The 15,376-nt window shown below is 41.7% G+C and overlaps 1 protein-coding gene across 1 annotated transcript in view; it reads right to left on the bottom strand.

The window, feature by feature from the left end:
• Positions 1-2,947: 2,947 nt before the first annotated feature.
• The window catches only part of MYPN (myopalladin), a 118,365-nt gene continuing 105,936 nt past the window's right edge, over positions 2,948-15,376 (bottom strand). Inside the window, exons 16-19 of the mRNA XM_007940692.2 lie at positions 12,011-12,218; positions 9,010-9,175; positions 3,626-3,759; positions 2,948-3,117 (exon numbers count right to left, since the gene is read on the bottom strand). Of these exons, the coding sequence (XP_007938883.1) occupies positions 2,948-3,117; positions 3,626-3,759; positions 9,010-9,175; positions 12,011-12,218 (678 nt within the window). The remainder of the gene's footprint in view (positions 3,118-3,625; positions 3,760-9,009; positions 9,176-12,010; positions 12,219-15,376) is intronic.

A 15,376-nucleotide genomic window follows, 5' to 3' on the forward strand; every position in this document is an offset into this window, starting at 1 on the left:
CCAAATGCATCAAGCAGAACTAACATTTCTTATATGAGTATCTCTTATTGTAATTAAATTCTAATGGGATTTTTAAAGTAGGGCAGTGATTCCTTTCAAAGCCACTGCTTCCGAGTTTATTCTGATTTATAGATCCCCATAGGTTTCTAAGGCTGAAACCTTTTTGAAGCAGACTGCCACATCTTTCTTCCGCGGAGTGGCTGGTGATTCCTTCCACACAAATGGTTTTCAACTGAGGAGGATTCTGCTCCCTGCCCCTGATCCCCAGGGAACATTTGGCAATGCCTAGAGACTTTTTTGGTTGACAAACAATGGGGAAAGACAAGCTACTGACACCTAGTGGGTAGAGGCCAGGGATGCTGTTAAATATTCTACAGTACACAAGACAGTCCTCCGCAGCAAAGAATTATCAGTAGTGTTGAGGTTGAGCAACCTGCCTTAACCTAATCCAAACCAAAAAAACCAAACTCACTGCCATCGAGTCGGATCTGACTCGTAGCGACCCCTCCTTGGGTTTCCAAGGCAGTATCACTATGGAAGTAGATTGCCCAGCCTTCCTTCTGAGGAGTGGCTGGTGGGTTTGAACCACCGACCTTCTGGTTAGCAGTCAAATGCCTTAGGCACAGCACTGCACTACACTACCAGAGCTCCCTAATATAATCCAGTAGCACAAATTTCAGGAAGTTTTAGGTTTAAGTAATATTTTAGGTTAGACAGCGACACCTGATGGCGAAGTATAATATTCTTCTTAGTTCTCTTGACACTAAAAAATTTAGAAAGCTAAGATATATAGGGTCGCTATGAGTCAGGGCCGACTCGACGGCACATAACAACAACAACAACAAGATATATAGAGACGAGGAATATCCCTTTATGGAGAAATGTCTAGGGTTTACATACACAGATGTGGTGCATAGGTCTGGTGTACAACTGTGGAGAAGAAATCCCAGAATCAGAAAGTGCTCTTTGGTTATAGGAGATTTCTTAACAGAAGTCAGTTATGAAGGAACATTTGACAAAATGCATTCTGAACAGAATGCAGTATATTCTATTAAAGTGGTTTATATTTTACTATTGTTTCTGCCTAACTGTAAAAAGGAAACAAAGTCTATTAATCTATTCTGCTGAATGACTGACTGAAACCTTTATTTCTTAAGGATGAAACCTATGACATTTTGTTTCATTAGTAAATGAAGATCCAACATAATTAAGATGATTTTAGAGTTATGAAAAAACGTCAGGGTGAGTAGCACTAGAAACTTCTTTTTGCTAAAGAAAAGGGTTTTGCCCTAAGAATTAGCATTCCACATGCCTTATATCTTATCTCCCTTACTAGATGGTAAGCTTCCAGAGGTCAGGGACTATGATGTTTCATACTTTTGTATCTCCCACAGTACATGGCTTGGCATATTACATGGAGTAGACACAGAAACAATTTTTGAGTGGGTGGACTTTTTCATTCTGGAAATCCTTGCCTTGAAGTGAAGAAAGTTTCAAGTCTTTCTGAGCAATTATATCTGTTCACTTGAGTAAGATGCCAGCTCAGGGTACCTGGCTCAGAGAACTCTGGAGACATGAGCACAGGGAGTTTGTAACAGACAAACTTCAGTTCATTTCACTGGTGAGCCTTGAGCAAACTGAATTATAATGACTACTGCCAGGTCCATTTTTTAGGACTGCTGTGTGGACTGTAGATTCCTCTAATAGAAGGTTCATTCATTCAACAAATATTTATTGAATGTCTAGTTTGTGCTAGTTACTCTTCTAGGCATGATAGATAATTTAGGTCTAAAAAGTCCTTAAGTTGAGAGGCAGATTTTGAATTGGTGGATTAGAATAAAGATGCAGATTCCTCTATCCTCCCATTTGCCCAGTTAGCAGACTGTTTTCTCCTTGGAAAATGCAATCTGATCAATGATCTCAAAGCAGCTCACAACCATTACAGAAGCTCTCCTTCCACAAGCACTGCTCTGCTGGGGTCATGAATCAGCACCCTCCCATCCCTTCCTCTCCTCGTTTGCGTCTCTTCCTTCCTCGCTGCCTCCTACACTTGCAGGCTCTGGGAGAGGGCGGTATGTGATAGGTAAATGTTATTGTAGAAGTGGCACCTGAAGCCCCTGGTTTATGAAGTGACGCTGCAGAAGATTTCTTTCTGATTAACTTATTAACAATGCTTTTATTCTACAGTCTAAGAATATACAGTCAGAAAGAAGAAAAATCAGTCCCCATGGTCTGCAAAAGAAAATGGGGCTGACAAGTTGTGTGTGTGGGGCCCCTGTTTTGGCCACAAAATAAGTGTACTGTGCTATATCGAGTGTCTCAGTGAATTTTTTGTATGTTGAGCACATTTTGGCATCTTCTTATAAAACTCAGTACATCTAGGATACATAAATCAGAAGCACTTCTCCACATATTTGAGTTGTGTGGCATGACCTCCTAATGCTAACTGGAAGCTGATTGAATGAATTCACCAGAACTACTTCTATGATGTGATCAATGACAGGTGACGGTGACCCTCAACCTTTTCCCTTTGCACTGTTGGTGAGTTGGTGATATTCTAAGGTCACTATTATATAACTCCTGTCAGCCCAGGCTTATGGCCCCTAATTGCTTCTAGTTTGGCCAAAGCATCCCTAACGTAACAGGGGGCAAGGGAGCATGCCATCTTTTTTCCAAAGCAGTGGATGACAGCTGTATGATATCTTTGGCTCATCTGCATTGTCTTCTCATATTTTTGTTATAATCTTTATAAGGCACAGCCCTACATTTCTTCCTCAGTGGAGACTTGCAAGAGCCCCAAACCGACTTATTTGAAACTTTCCTTGCCACAGGTCCAGCAGCATGGTAACTTACTCAAATCCAGTTGCTTGGAAACCGTCGGTGGCTTGGCTTGTCCTCCATCCCCCTCCACGGTCCGCCCCCTTACACAGCAGGCACCCAGAGACTCTTAAAGTTCATCACTCTCCACTACACTCCGAGAAGAGGAAGAATACACCATTGTGTTTTCCATGGAGGAAAAGGCAGAAAAAATGTCAAGTCCTTTACTGGTGAGAGATCCGTAGCGACTGCCACTGGGCCGGATGGACATGGGCGGTGGGATCTGCTGGTGCCACTGAGCTGGAAATAGACCGAGTAATATGTTATGATCAAATAAATACAGTCTAGCAGGTGCACTGGAGTCCCTGGGTAGTGTAAATGATGAATGCACTTCTATTATTAGGGAAATCTGACTGGGAATTGGGCAATAAATATTTGTTGAGTTCATAAAAAATGAATGGGGTTCAGAAAATTCATTCAGGTAGTGGTACTGTGGGGGGTGTAGGCTTGAGTAGGTGGCCTCAGGAAGCATGGGGGTGATATAGAGTGCTGGGTACTCAGAAGTACAAGCTGGGTATTCAGAAGTACAGGTGTATTTAAGCTCTGCTCTAGGTAGAAGGCCAGGCTTCTGCACAAAAGACTATACAAAAGACCTGAGAGTTAGCATAAGACTACTTTAACAGTCCATCTTTTAAGAACTACAGTACAATCTAACCAATTCACTACACCTTTCCCGAAAATACTACCCCTTTCTCTAAAACATAGCTGCCTCTCTCACACAAATGTTCAACTCACGACTTAGACCTACCATATATATCCAGCCTAGCAGTGCATGACACGATGCCGGCTTCATTCTTGGCTGACAATGTGTACCATCCAGCGTCTGATTTCTTGGCTGGCTGGATGAGGAGGCAGACATACCCTGTTGTGTCCTGGTGCATACTAGAGAAAAGAAAGAAGATAGCCAGTTAGGGGCAGAAAGGCCCTTGCCTGGTTTAAGGCTCAAGGATCTCCCAGAGCCAATGGGGCTGTGCTGGGTTTCCTTTCTCTTCTCTGTTCCTAGGAGGAGGAAAGGGGGGCCTTGGCTTAAAGCAAGCATCAAAGGCAAATTTGAAGGTGGAAAGAAGCCACAAATGAGCAGCAATTAACCTAACATATTAAGATGGTCAACAGCCAGAGACCTGGTCTTGGCCTCTCCACTGCTCCAACTATCTCTTTTCCAAACAAGGTTGGGAATTTTAGTAAGAACTTTTGTTAGAAAGCTATGGAAAAATAGATCAAATCAAGAGCTCAGGACCAGAGGAACTAAGAGTATCCCTACTGGTATACCCTAATGGTATGTGCAGTATTTAGCTTAATATGGGTTAGAAAGAACTTAGCATGCTGTCTCCTGTTTTCTCTGCCCCAGTGGCTCTCAACCTGGGCTGCATATTGGAATCCCAGGCTACCCCCTAGATTAATTCCATCCAAATCTCAGGTTGAGGCCCAGGTAGGAGGATTTTTCAGAAGCTCCCTAGATGATTCTGATATCAGCCAGGATTGAGGACCTCTGGCCCACACCACCCATCTCGTTGGCCTCTTCACCTTACCAGGTGCCTTTCTGAGGTTGCCTCTGCTAATCTTCAGGGCAGAGATAACAGCGATAGCTTTCTACGCTCAAAGGATGAACAACTGTTTCTCTTCCATTAAAAGTTATCTCATGTCCACAATTAACAAGAATAAATAAAGTAATAAATCATCACGATCTCACCACTCTAACATATTGGCTACTTTCACTTTCTGATTTAAGTAATCCATTCTTTGGTGCATTTTCCTTAGTTAACTGTTATTGAAATCTATGATGGACATAATGCTGGTGCTACTATGCTAGTGACAGGGTGCAAAGATGAGTAAGACAAAAATCCCTTCTTTAGAGAAGTTTGGAGTCCCTGGGTGGTGCAAACTGTTAAGTACTTGACTACTAGTCAAAAGGTTGGTAGTTTGAACCCACTCAGAGGCACCCTGGAAGAAAGGCCTGCTGGTGATCTGCTTCTGAAAGGTAACAGCCTTGAAAACACTATGGAGCAGTTTTACTCTGCACATGTGTGGTGGTCATGAGTCAGCACTGACTTGACAGCAACTAACAACAACAATAGAGGAATTTAGTTTAGTGGGAGAGAAATAAAAGTAAATAAATAGAACACAACAAAGGCCAGAACAGAGATTTAGGAAAGGTACTCTGGAAATATAGAGGAGAGGTTACTCTGAGAAGCTCCAGGCAGCAAGGAGCAGACATGAAGGTGCTGGATGCCTACTTTGGAGAGTAGTGACTGGGATCTTAAAAGTTTGCAAGCAGCCATCTAGATGCAACGATGGGTCTCTCCTTGTCCAGAGCAAAGAAGAATGAAGAAAACCAAAGAATCATGGAAACAATTAGTCCAAGTGACTGGTACACTATGCGATACTCAGCCTATATGACTATGAGACCAAAAGAACTAGATGGTGCCTGGCTACCACTATCAACCACTCAGAGGGGGATGTTTGTAGGAGATTCCGGATAGAGAGGGAGAGTAATATGGAACAAAACTCAAAATCATTCCAAAAAAAGACCAGGTTTGCTGGTCTGGTAGAGCCTTGTGGAACCACTGAGACTATGGCCCCTAGCTGCCCTTCAGGTCTAGAATTGAACCCACTCCTGTGCCTTCCAGCCAAACAAAAGACAGGCATATGAGCTGAACATTTACTTTAGGTAGATACACTCCTTGGAGAGATCAATCATGGGAGAATAGAAGGGCTGTGTATGCACAGGGAGACAGCTCGGGGCAGGAGTGCACGGAGGGAAAGGCACAGGGAAGCGGTTAACTATGGAGAAGAAGTGGGAAGGGCGCTGTTGCATTGTGGGAAATTGCAGTCAATGTCATGAGACAAAGTGTATGTGAACCACTGTATGGAAAGTGAATTTGCTCTGTAAACTTTCACCCAAATCATAGTAAAAAAAAAGATACAAAAAAGATGCTGGATGCTCACAGGTACCAGCATATGTCAGCTCTGCTCCACGCAGGGGCCTAAGCTCATGGTAGTAATAACATTGTGCAAGAGACCTGAGGTAGCTAGAATAAGATTTCTTTAAAAATCTACCTCTTAGTACTGGAAATATAATCTAACCAGTCCATTTATGGGAAGTTTCCCAGAAGATGTACTTGAGCTGAGTCTACAAGGTTCAGCAGGAACTCACCAAGAGGGGGTGAACAGCCTGGCCCAGGCATGATGGTCTGGGAGAAACTGCAGCACGTTCACTATGGCTGCGAGTGGAGGACTTTTGGCAACTGGCAGGTGGCCAAAAGTCAAGGAAGGAAGGCAGGCAGTGGTTATGAAGCAACACATGTACCCCTTGGTAAAGAGTTGAGACTCTTCCCTGCAGGTGATGGGAAACCACTGATATGTCTTATGCAAGTGGTGACAGGATCTGCTGGCATTTTTAAAAAGATCATTCTGACCATGGTGAGAAGGTGGATTTAATAAGGGCTGAGGCTGGAGGCAGAGAGACACGTTAGGATGCCATGCCATAGTTCAGTGATGTGAGGTGATAGAAATGGACGTTCATAGACTTGTTCATAATTCATTCATCCTAATTATGCCTACCAGGTCAAAGACATTGTGCTGGGTGTTGTGAGTTAGTACAGACAGACAGACAAACAAGATGCAGTCCCTGTGCTCAAGCTGCTCACAGTCTAGCTGGGGAGAGAAATAGTTAACCAGCAATTCTAAAACATATGAAGATGTGCAATAGTGTGTCAGCAGCAGAATATAAACTCAGCTCAGGGCACAGGAGGGGAAGGAAGAGGGTGCCTGCTCTTCCTTGTAGGGGTGAAGTCTGAGCTGAGCCTTGAGGGATAACAAATATTAAAGAGGTTACTGGTGGATAAGGGTAGGTGGAGGGAGGCATAAGGAAGACTGTTCCCAATGAAGAAATGTCAGGAGCAGAGATAGGAGGTGAGAGAAAGGAGGGGACATTAAAACCATGCATATAATAGAATTATAAAAACCAAAACCAAACTCACTGCTGTCAAGTGGATCCCGACTCATAGTAACTCCTCTTTGGGTTTCTGAGGTGGTGTCTCTATGAAAGTAGATTGCCTGGTCTTCCTTCAGAGGAGTGGCTGGCTGGTAGGTTTGAACCACCAGCCTTCTGGTTAGCAGTCAAATGCCTTAGGCACTACACCACTTATAGTCACAGTGAATTTTATATGTTCTTTTTAGGGCCATTCAGTTGTTGTCAGGTGTGTGGCTTTCCAAAAACTAGTAACTACAGCTTTACAATAACAGAATTCCCTGTGCTTACAGTAAAATGACAAAGCCAAGGGGCTGTTGTTTCCCTCTGGAAGATTCTGAATGGTCTCTGAGTCTTAAGCTTTTCCCATCAGAAGCTGCTAATCACCTCCTCCCCCCCATCTCCCAAAGTCACTACACACTTTTGGGGCAGTAGTGACTCAGCTGGGCTGGCTCCCCGAGTCCAGAGCCATCATCCCAGCCCCTAGCTGCCAGCCCTGACTGGGAACATGCTTTCCAGGCACTGAGTTTTTGCCCAATAAAACCACATTTTAAAGTTTAGAACTTCAGTTTAAACACAAGGGTCAGTTTACCTAATATAATTTATTTAATCTAGTTTTAACGTGTTATGTTCATTTAGGCTGGTGTTTAGCCAAGAATATTCTCTGTTCTTGCTTTAGTTTTACCAGAGAAAAATCCTGACCTTTATATAGAATTCGTAAATTCTATATAAAGAATCTACAGCTCCAGCATCCTCTGGGACAAATCCACTTTACTATGAAGAAATAATTTTCAGTAGACATTTTTGTACACAAGCTCCCTTTGTTTGCTTGCCTGCCTCCTTGTGGTATTAAAACAAAATGGCAAAGAAATAAGGTTGATTAGGTGGTGTAGTGCCTAAGGGATTTGACTGCTAACCAGAGAGCTGGTGGTTCAAACCCACCAGCCACTCCTTGAAAAGAAGACTGGGCAATCTACTTCCGCCGATACTGCCTCAGAAATCCAAGGAGGGGTTGCTATGAGTCAGAATCAACTCGACGGCGGTGAGTTTGGTTTTATTTTTCAGAGGGTGAAAGAGAGAAGCCCTGGTGGCACAGTGGTTAAAGAGCTCAGCTGCCAAGCAAAAGGTCCACAGGAGAAAGATGCAGCAGTCGGCTTCTGTAAAGATTTACCATGTTGTAAACTCCATGGGGCAGTTCCACTCTGTCCTATAGGATTGCTGTGAATGGCAGTGGGTTTGGTTTGGATTTAGGTAAAATAAAGGAAGGTACACATTTTAAGAATTGGATCCTTCATATTACTTACAAATGGAGGAAAAAGATAAGCTATTTTTTTTTTTTTTTTTTTAGCTTTTTACTGTCAAAGAGATTTTCTGGGTAGTAATATGACTTGTTATAAACCAAAGATGTCACTTTGAAAACTAAGGTGTGCCTGACACAAGCCACAGTCATTTCCATTGCCTCACGTGCATGTGAAAGGTGGATGATTAGAAGGAAGACCAAAGAAAAATTGGTGCTTCTGAATTGTGGTGTTGGTGAAGAATATTGACTATGCCTTGAGATGTGAGAAGAATGAACAAATCTGTCTTGGAAGAAGTATAGCCAGAATGTTCCTTAGAAGAAAGGATGGTGAGATTTCCTCTTGCTTCCTTTTGGACACATCACCAGGAAAGACCAATTGCTGGAGAAAGATATCAAGCTTGGTAAAGTAGAGGGTCAGTGAAAAAGGGGAAGACCCTCAAAGAGATGGATTGATATGGTGGCTGCCACAATGTGTTCAAACATAGCAGTGACTGTAAGGATGTGTACCAGGCAGTGTTTTGTTTGTTGTACACAGGGCCACTATGAGTTAGAACCAATTTGATGGCATCTAACAACAACAACAATGTGACTGAAGACACAAGATTGAAAAAAAAGTATGCAAAATCTTTACAAATTCCTGTACATTCTTAAACTTAAAAATGAAGGTTTTAAAACTGGCTATTCATACAATGGGCTCCCACTTAGCAATAAAAGGAATAACCTGTGAAAGTAACAATAACATGGATGAATCTCAAGTACATGATCCTGAGAAAAAGAAGCCAGAACCAAAAGGTTAGACTTATCTAGTGGTCAGACAAACACTGAGCTTGGAAGTCCCTCTGAACATGGACAGGTGTCATACCTGATTCTCTCTCTGGTGAATGGGATGGTCTCGTTGTCTTTTTTCCAGTAGAACACAGGTGGGGGCATGCCTATCACACGGCACTCTAGTCTCACTGGGTGGCCTTCTGGAACACCACTGTTCTGCAGTTTCTCCAGGATCACAGGAGCTTTCTTCACCTCTTTGGCTGAATGAGAGAAGGGCCATTCTTGCTTAAATTGTGAGGACCTTTAAGTTCATGTCTCAAACTTACTACAATTCTGGACGTTAGCAGAGTGAGCATGCACCAAACTTCTGTCCTCCTCAGAATACCTCTCATACCTCTTAGGACTACTGCCTTGGTAAAAGTTTCGTAAAGGTTAAAAAACAACTGTCCATCCTATAAGGGACAACATTCACAGAACTCACAGTTACTCACATGGTATGTATGTAATTACTCAATTGGTATGTATGTAATTAAAAGATTTTTTTGTTCAACTGTAAATTTTGAGAAACAATATATATATTTAAAACATTTTGTGGTGATTTGGGTGAAAGTTTACAGAGCAAATTCATTTTTGATACAGCAGGTCATATCCATTTTGTCTCATGACATTGACTGCAATTCCCCCCAGTGTAAAAGCTCTCCTCCCCATTGTTACCTCTTCCCTGTATTCTTCCCTCCCGTGCACTCCCACCCCCTGAGCTGTCTCCCTGTGCAAACACTGCACTTTTGTTCTCCCATGATTGATCACTCCAAGGAGTGTATCTATCTGATGTAAATATTTACCCCATATGCCTGTCTGTTGTTTGGCTGGAAGGCACAGGAGTAAGTTCAGTTCCAGACCTGAAGGGTAACTAGGGGCCATAGTCTTAGGGGTCTCACCAGGCTTTATCAGACCAGCAACCTAGTCTTTTTTTAAAAAATGATTTTGAGTTTTGTTCCACATCATTTTCCCACTCTATGCAGGATCTCCTGCACCAATCCCCCTTTGAGTGGTTGACAGTGGTAGCTGGGCACCATCTAGTTCTTCTGGTCTCATGGTCTTAGAGGCTGAGGATCACATGTTGTACCAGTCCCTTGGACTAATTGTTTCCATGTGTCTTTGGTTTTCTATGTTCTTCTTTGCTGTGGATGAGGAGAGACCCATCATTGCATCTAGATGGCCACTTGCAAGCTTTTAAGACCTCAGTCACTATTCACCAAAGTAGGATGTAGAACAATGGAGAAACAATATTTTTAAATTACTAAAATAGATGCTTTTTTTCTTTCTTAGAGGAGTTTATTTTGTAGAAGATATATTAATTCCCCCTCCAACTTTTAATTTTGAAAAATTTCGTATATACAGAAGAGTTGAAAGAAGTATATTTAAAAAAAAAAACCCACACAAAATTATGCTTCTTAAGAAGGCTATTATTATTATTATTTTTCCAGTGCCAATTAAAGCTATATTTTAGCAAAATAGTGGAAAAAGGTAAAAGCCTGCAATCAATGCATCCTACTCTGTTAGTAAGAAATTAAGAGTGAGAAAAGGAAAAAGATATTCTGTGGAAATGGCCACTGGCCAAGAGGACTGCCATGATGAAGCCACCCTGGTTTCTTAAGGGGCCATGGTAGTGAGAAAGCAGGATGTATGGTCAGTAACTGTAACCCCTCAAAATGGCTCCCAGACTCCATCTTGTTTAGCCAAGCTTGTAAGAACTATAAGCCATTTCCCCTATCTCCCTTAGTCACCTATTCCGTTGCTCCCCCCTGCCATGTATTAACCACCTTCCTTGTAATGTATTAATCTATCCTTAGAATAGTTTAAGCCATAAAGCTTGCTAACGGCAGTGTCTTATCAGAGCATACACAGGTGGTGGTTGTAGGGCACTGCCTAGTGGCCCCCTCCCTATAGGGACCCAGCACCACCAAGTCTGAAACCAGTAATGTAGCCTTCCATTCCCAGTCATGTAGCCCCCATCCCCAGTTCCTCAAACTCAGGTATAAGTATCCCTGCAAAGTGGGAGGGGGTTAGCAGTCATCTTGGATCTATTCTGGTCTGCTGCCACTGGACGCTGAATTGCTAGCAATGTTTGTAAGCCTACTTTCTTTATCTTTTTAATCTCCCTCCCTATTTCTTTTGCTTCTCTTCTAAATAAACATTCATGTCTTTGTCTATCTCCTGGGAAGTTTTTTTGACTTTTGCTACCTACTCAGGAGGAAATTTTAACCTCCTTGGGAAATTTACATAACACAGGAGTTATGTGAAACCCAGTGTTAGAGTTCCTGTGTTCTAAATCTAATCCTGGGTGAACTGCTCTGTTGGAGGAGGGATGCTTTGCTGTCCTTTTCTGTAGACATCACAATGTTTTGTTCACATCATCTTCTAAGGTCAGGGTTCATTTGTTTAATTATTGCTTCAACATTTGTTGAGTACCATTCCTGTTCTAGGCACTGAGTCAGACACTGGGATACACAGAAGGCTAAGCCAGAGTCTCTGTCATCAGAAGCTCATAGCTTCCATTGGAATGTAGAGAAGTAATCAGAAAGCTGTAAGTGCTCTAAGGAACCCTCCTTTTCCCAGTGCTGTAAAAACACAGAGGAAGAAGGGAAGGAGTAGCTGTGCCTGCTGGATCCACTGTGCCTTGGTGGTGACATTTGAGTTGAGCCTTAGAGGATGAGAAGGAAGTTACCAAGCAGAAAATGACATTCTGGGCCAAGGGACCATTGATGCAAAGGCATGGAAACTGAGGGAAAAAACAAGAGCTTACTGTGTTCTAGTAATGTTAAACTGTATGGCAAGTAATCTAACTTTAGTCGTAGTCAATTAAATACTCAATCAACCAATCAATTAACTTATAATGGCTCCCATTTATTGCATTAAGGAACCACATTAAATTTTAGCTTATCAGTATGACTTTGAAAACAATGTAAGAAGTATTGGCCCTTACTACAGTGAAGGTGTAACTGAGATGGGATTTGGTATTCTGTCAGAAGCTCTGCATATGTGGACAATAACTTTGGAGAAAGTTGTTTAGGGGTACCAGCAGCAAAACTTACCTACAACAGTGAGCTCCAAACTAAAGGAATTCTGCCCAGTTTTGTTGGTAGCAACGCATGTATAAGTCCCTGCATCCCGTTGAGTGAGCGGGTCAATGAGCAGGGAGTGGACTCCAGTCTCCCTGACCAGCATCTTGTGGGAAGCATCTGGTAGCACAGGTTGGCCATTGAGCAGCCATGTCAACTCCGGGGGTGGCAAGCCACTCACCTAATAAACAACAGGATAGCTGAGGCAAATGACAGACTGGTGACAGACATTTATTTGGTGGCTAAATTCTTCATCCTTGTCTGGCACCAAATAGAGAAAATGAAATGATGGGAAACCTCTCTGCAGGGGCAGCAGGAGAAGAGGGATCTGGAGGGCTGGGTCTGGCAGTCATTCTAGCTGAGGAAAGCCAGGGGACTCCCTACCTCTACACAGCCAGAGTAGTAGATACCTGTCTGCAGCCAAAGTCTTGTTTGTGTCAGCCAGGAAATGCAAGGAGAATTGGTTAAAGGTTTACTATATAAGGAGCTCTGGTGGCTCAGTGCCTAAGGCATTTGATTACTAATTAGAAGGTTGGCAGTTCAAACCCACCAGCTACTCCATGGGCAGAAGACTGGGAAACCTACTTCTGTAGAGATTTACTGCCTCAGAAATACAGTGGGGGTCACTATGAGTCGAAATCTACTCGATGACAATGAGTTTGGTTTTTTATTTTTTAAGATATATATTCCGTAAGGAGCCCTGGTGGCACAACGGTTAAGCACTCAGCTGCTAACTGAAGGGCTGACAGGAGAAACCTGGTGATCTGTTTGCATAAAGATTACAGCCTAGGAAACCTTTTGGAGCAGTTCTACTGTGTCATATGGGGTCATTACGAGTCAAAATTGACTTGATATCACTCAATAGCAACATATATTCCATAAAATTGAGGTGCAGCCAAAGTTGATTACACATTTATTTCATTTAGTGTATTTATTGCTGCATGAATTTTTACTATAATCTTCACATAATGACACATACATTTCATCAATATGTTATGCCAATTGACTTTGATGTCCCTTGAGACTATGGTCCTGAACCCTCTGACTCAGTGATTCATTCTCTCAAGGTGTATAGTTATGGCTAAGAAGTTTTCATAACTTTGCAGCCTGTATGCTCTATTCTATTCATGGATATAATTGCAGCATATATAAATACATATATAGAAATATCCTCTGTCAAACCTATATGTATATTGAGTGATTGTAGTCCCACTACTGTTCAGTTTGTGTGGCTCTCTGTGTATCCACTCTTGGATTATTGTTATTACTGTTATTGCAGGACTATATGTGTAATAGTATTTACCTCTGTTGCTTTTACCACTTAGGCTCCCCCCACTGTCTTCCTTGGCCTTCATCATTTTGTGCTGACCTCTCCCTATTGTATACTGCCTTTCCCTTCACCTAAGTTATGTGTCTACACTCTAGTTAATGATTTACCCTCTTTCCCCTCCCTCCCCTGGTAACCTTAAAAGAATGTTTTTTTCTGTGACTAAACCTTTTCTTGACTTTTTATAGTAGTGGTCTGATTGACGAATTTCACTCAGCATAATGTCTTCCAGGTTCATCCATGTTTTGTGGTGTTTTGCAGATTCATCGTTACTCTTTAGCGTTGCATAGTATCCCATTGTGTGTATATCTACCAGTGTGTTTATCCTTTCATCTGTTGGTGGGCACTTAGGTTTGTTTCCGTCTTTTTTGCACTTGTGACTAATGCTGGGATAAACATGGGTGTGTACATATTTGTTCATGCCATGGATCTCTTTTCTCCAGGAGATATACCTCGTGGTGGGATCACTGGATCATATGGTATTTCTATTTCCAGTTTTTTAAGGAAGAGCCATATAGCTTTCCACAGTGGCTGCACCGTTTTAAATTTCCACGACCAGTGTTTGAGGGTTCCAGTCTCTTGAAACTGGCCAGCATTTTTTTTCTTTTTAATCTGAGTTTGCTATTAATGCAGGGGTGAGATTGATATCTTATTGTTTTGATTTGCATCTGTCTTAATGGCTAATGATTAGGAGTTCTGGTGGTGTAGTGCCTAAGGCATCTGACAGCCAACCAGAAAGCTGGCAGTTCAAACCCACCAGCCACTTCTTGGAAGGAAGACTGGGCAATCCACTTCTGCAGAGATACTACCTCAGAAACCCAAGGAGGGGTCGCTATGAGTCGGAATCAACTTGACTGCAGTTTGTTTTTAGTTTTTAATGGCTAATTATTGGTAGCATTTTTTTCATGTGTTTGTTAGCAGTCTGAATGTCCTCTTTGGTGAAGTGTCTGTTCATGCCCTCTGCCCATTATTTATTTTTTTTTTAATTTTAATTTTAATTTTTTTTAATTCTTGCAGTGTTCCCTCCCCAACCCTCCCATTCCTGATAATCAACAAATAAACTTTCCTTCCATATATAAACCTTTTTTTGACTTTTTACAATGATGAACTAATACAATATTTGTCCTTCTGTGATTGACTTAATCTCACTCAGCATAATGTCCTCCAAGTTTATCCACATTATGCAGTGTTTTTCAGATTCTATCTACATTATTCTTTGGTGTTAATATTCCATTGTGTATATACCATAGTTTGGTTATCTATTCTTCTCTTGATAGGCACCTAGGTTTTTCCCATCTTTTTGCTATTATAAATAGTGCTGTGATGAACATGGGTGTGAATATATCTGTTCTTGTCCTGTCTGTTCATTTTTAAATTGGATTGTTTGTCTTTTTGTTGTTTAAGTGTTGAAATTGTTTATAAATTTTAGAGATTAGTCCCTTGTCTGATATGTCATTGCCCAATTTTTTTTTTCCCTAGTCTGTAGGTTCTTATTTTACTCTTTTGGTGAAGTCTTTTAATGCACATAAATGTTTAATTTTTAGGAGGTCCCAGTCATCTAGTTTGTCTTCTCCTATTTGTACGTTTTTACTTATGTTTGATAGTATATTTATGCCATGTATTAGGACCTCTATGTTTGCCCCTGGTAGTGTAGTGCCTAAAGCACTTGACTGCTAACCAGAAGGCTGGCGGTTCAAACCCACCAGCCACTCCTCGGAAGGAAGACTGGGCAATCTACTTCCATAGTGATAGTGCCTCGGAAACCCAAGGAGTGGTCTCTATGAGTCAGTTCTGACTTGACAGCACATAACAACAACAACATGTTTGCCCCTGTTTTTTCTTTGATGATCTTTATAGTTTTAGGTTTTACATTTAGGTCTTCAGTCCATCTTTAGTTAGTTTTTGTATATGGTGAGAGATATAGATCCTGTTTCATTTTTCTGCAAATGGATATCCAGTTTTGCCAGCATCATTTGTTAAAGAGACTATCTCTTCCCCATTAATGAGTTTTA

Source organism: Orycteropus afer, unplaced genomic scaffold (genome assembly GCF_000298275.1).
Source record: "Orycteropus afer afer isolate SDZICR_OR568_19922 unplaced genomic scaffold, OryAfe1.0 scaffold00070, whole genome shotgun sequence".
NCBI lineage: Eukaryota > Metazoa > Chordata > Mammalia > Tubulidentata > Orycteropodidae > Orycteropus > Orycteropus afer.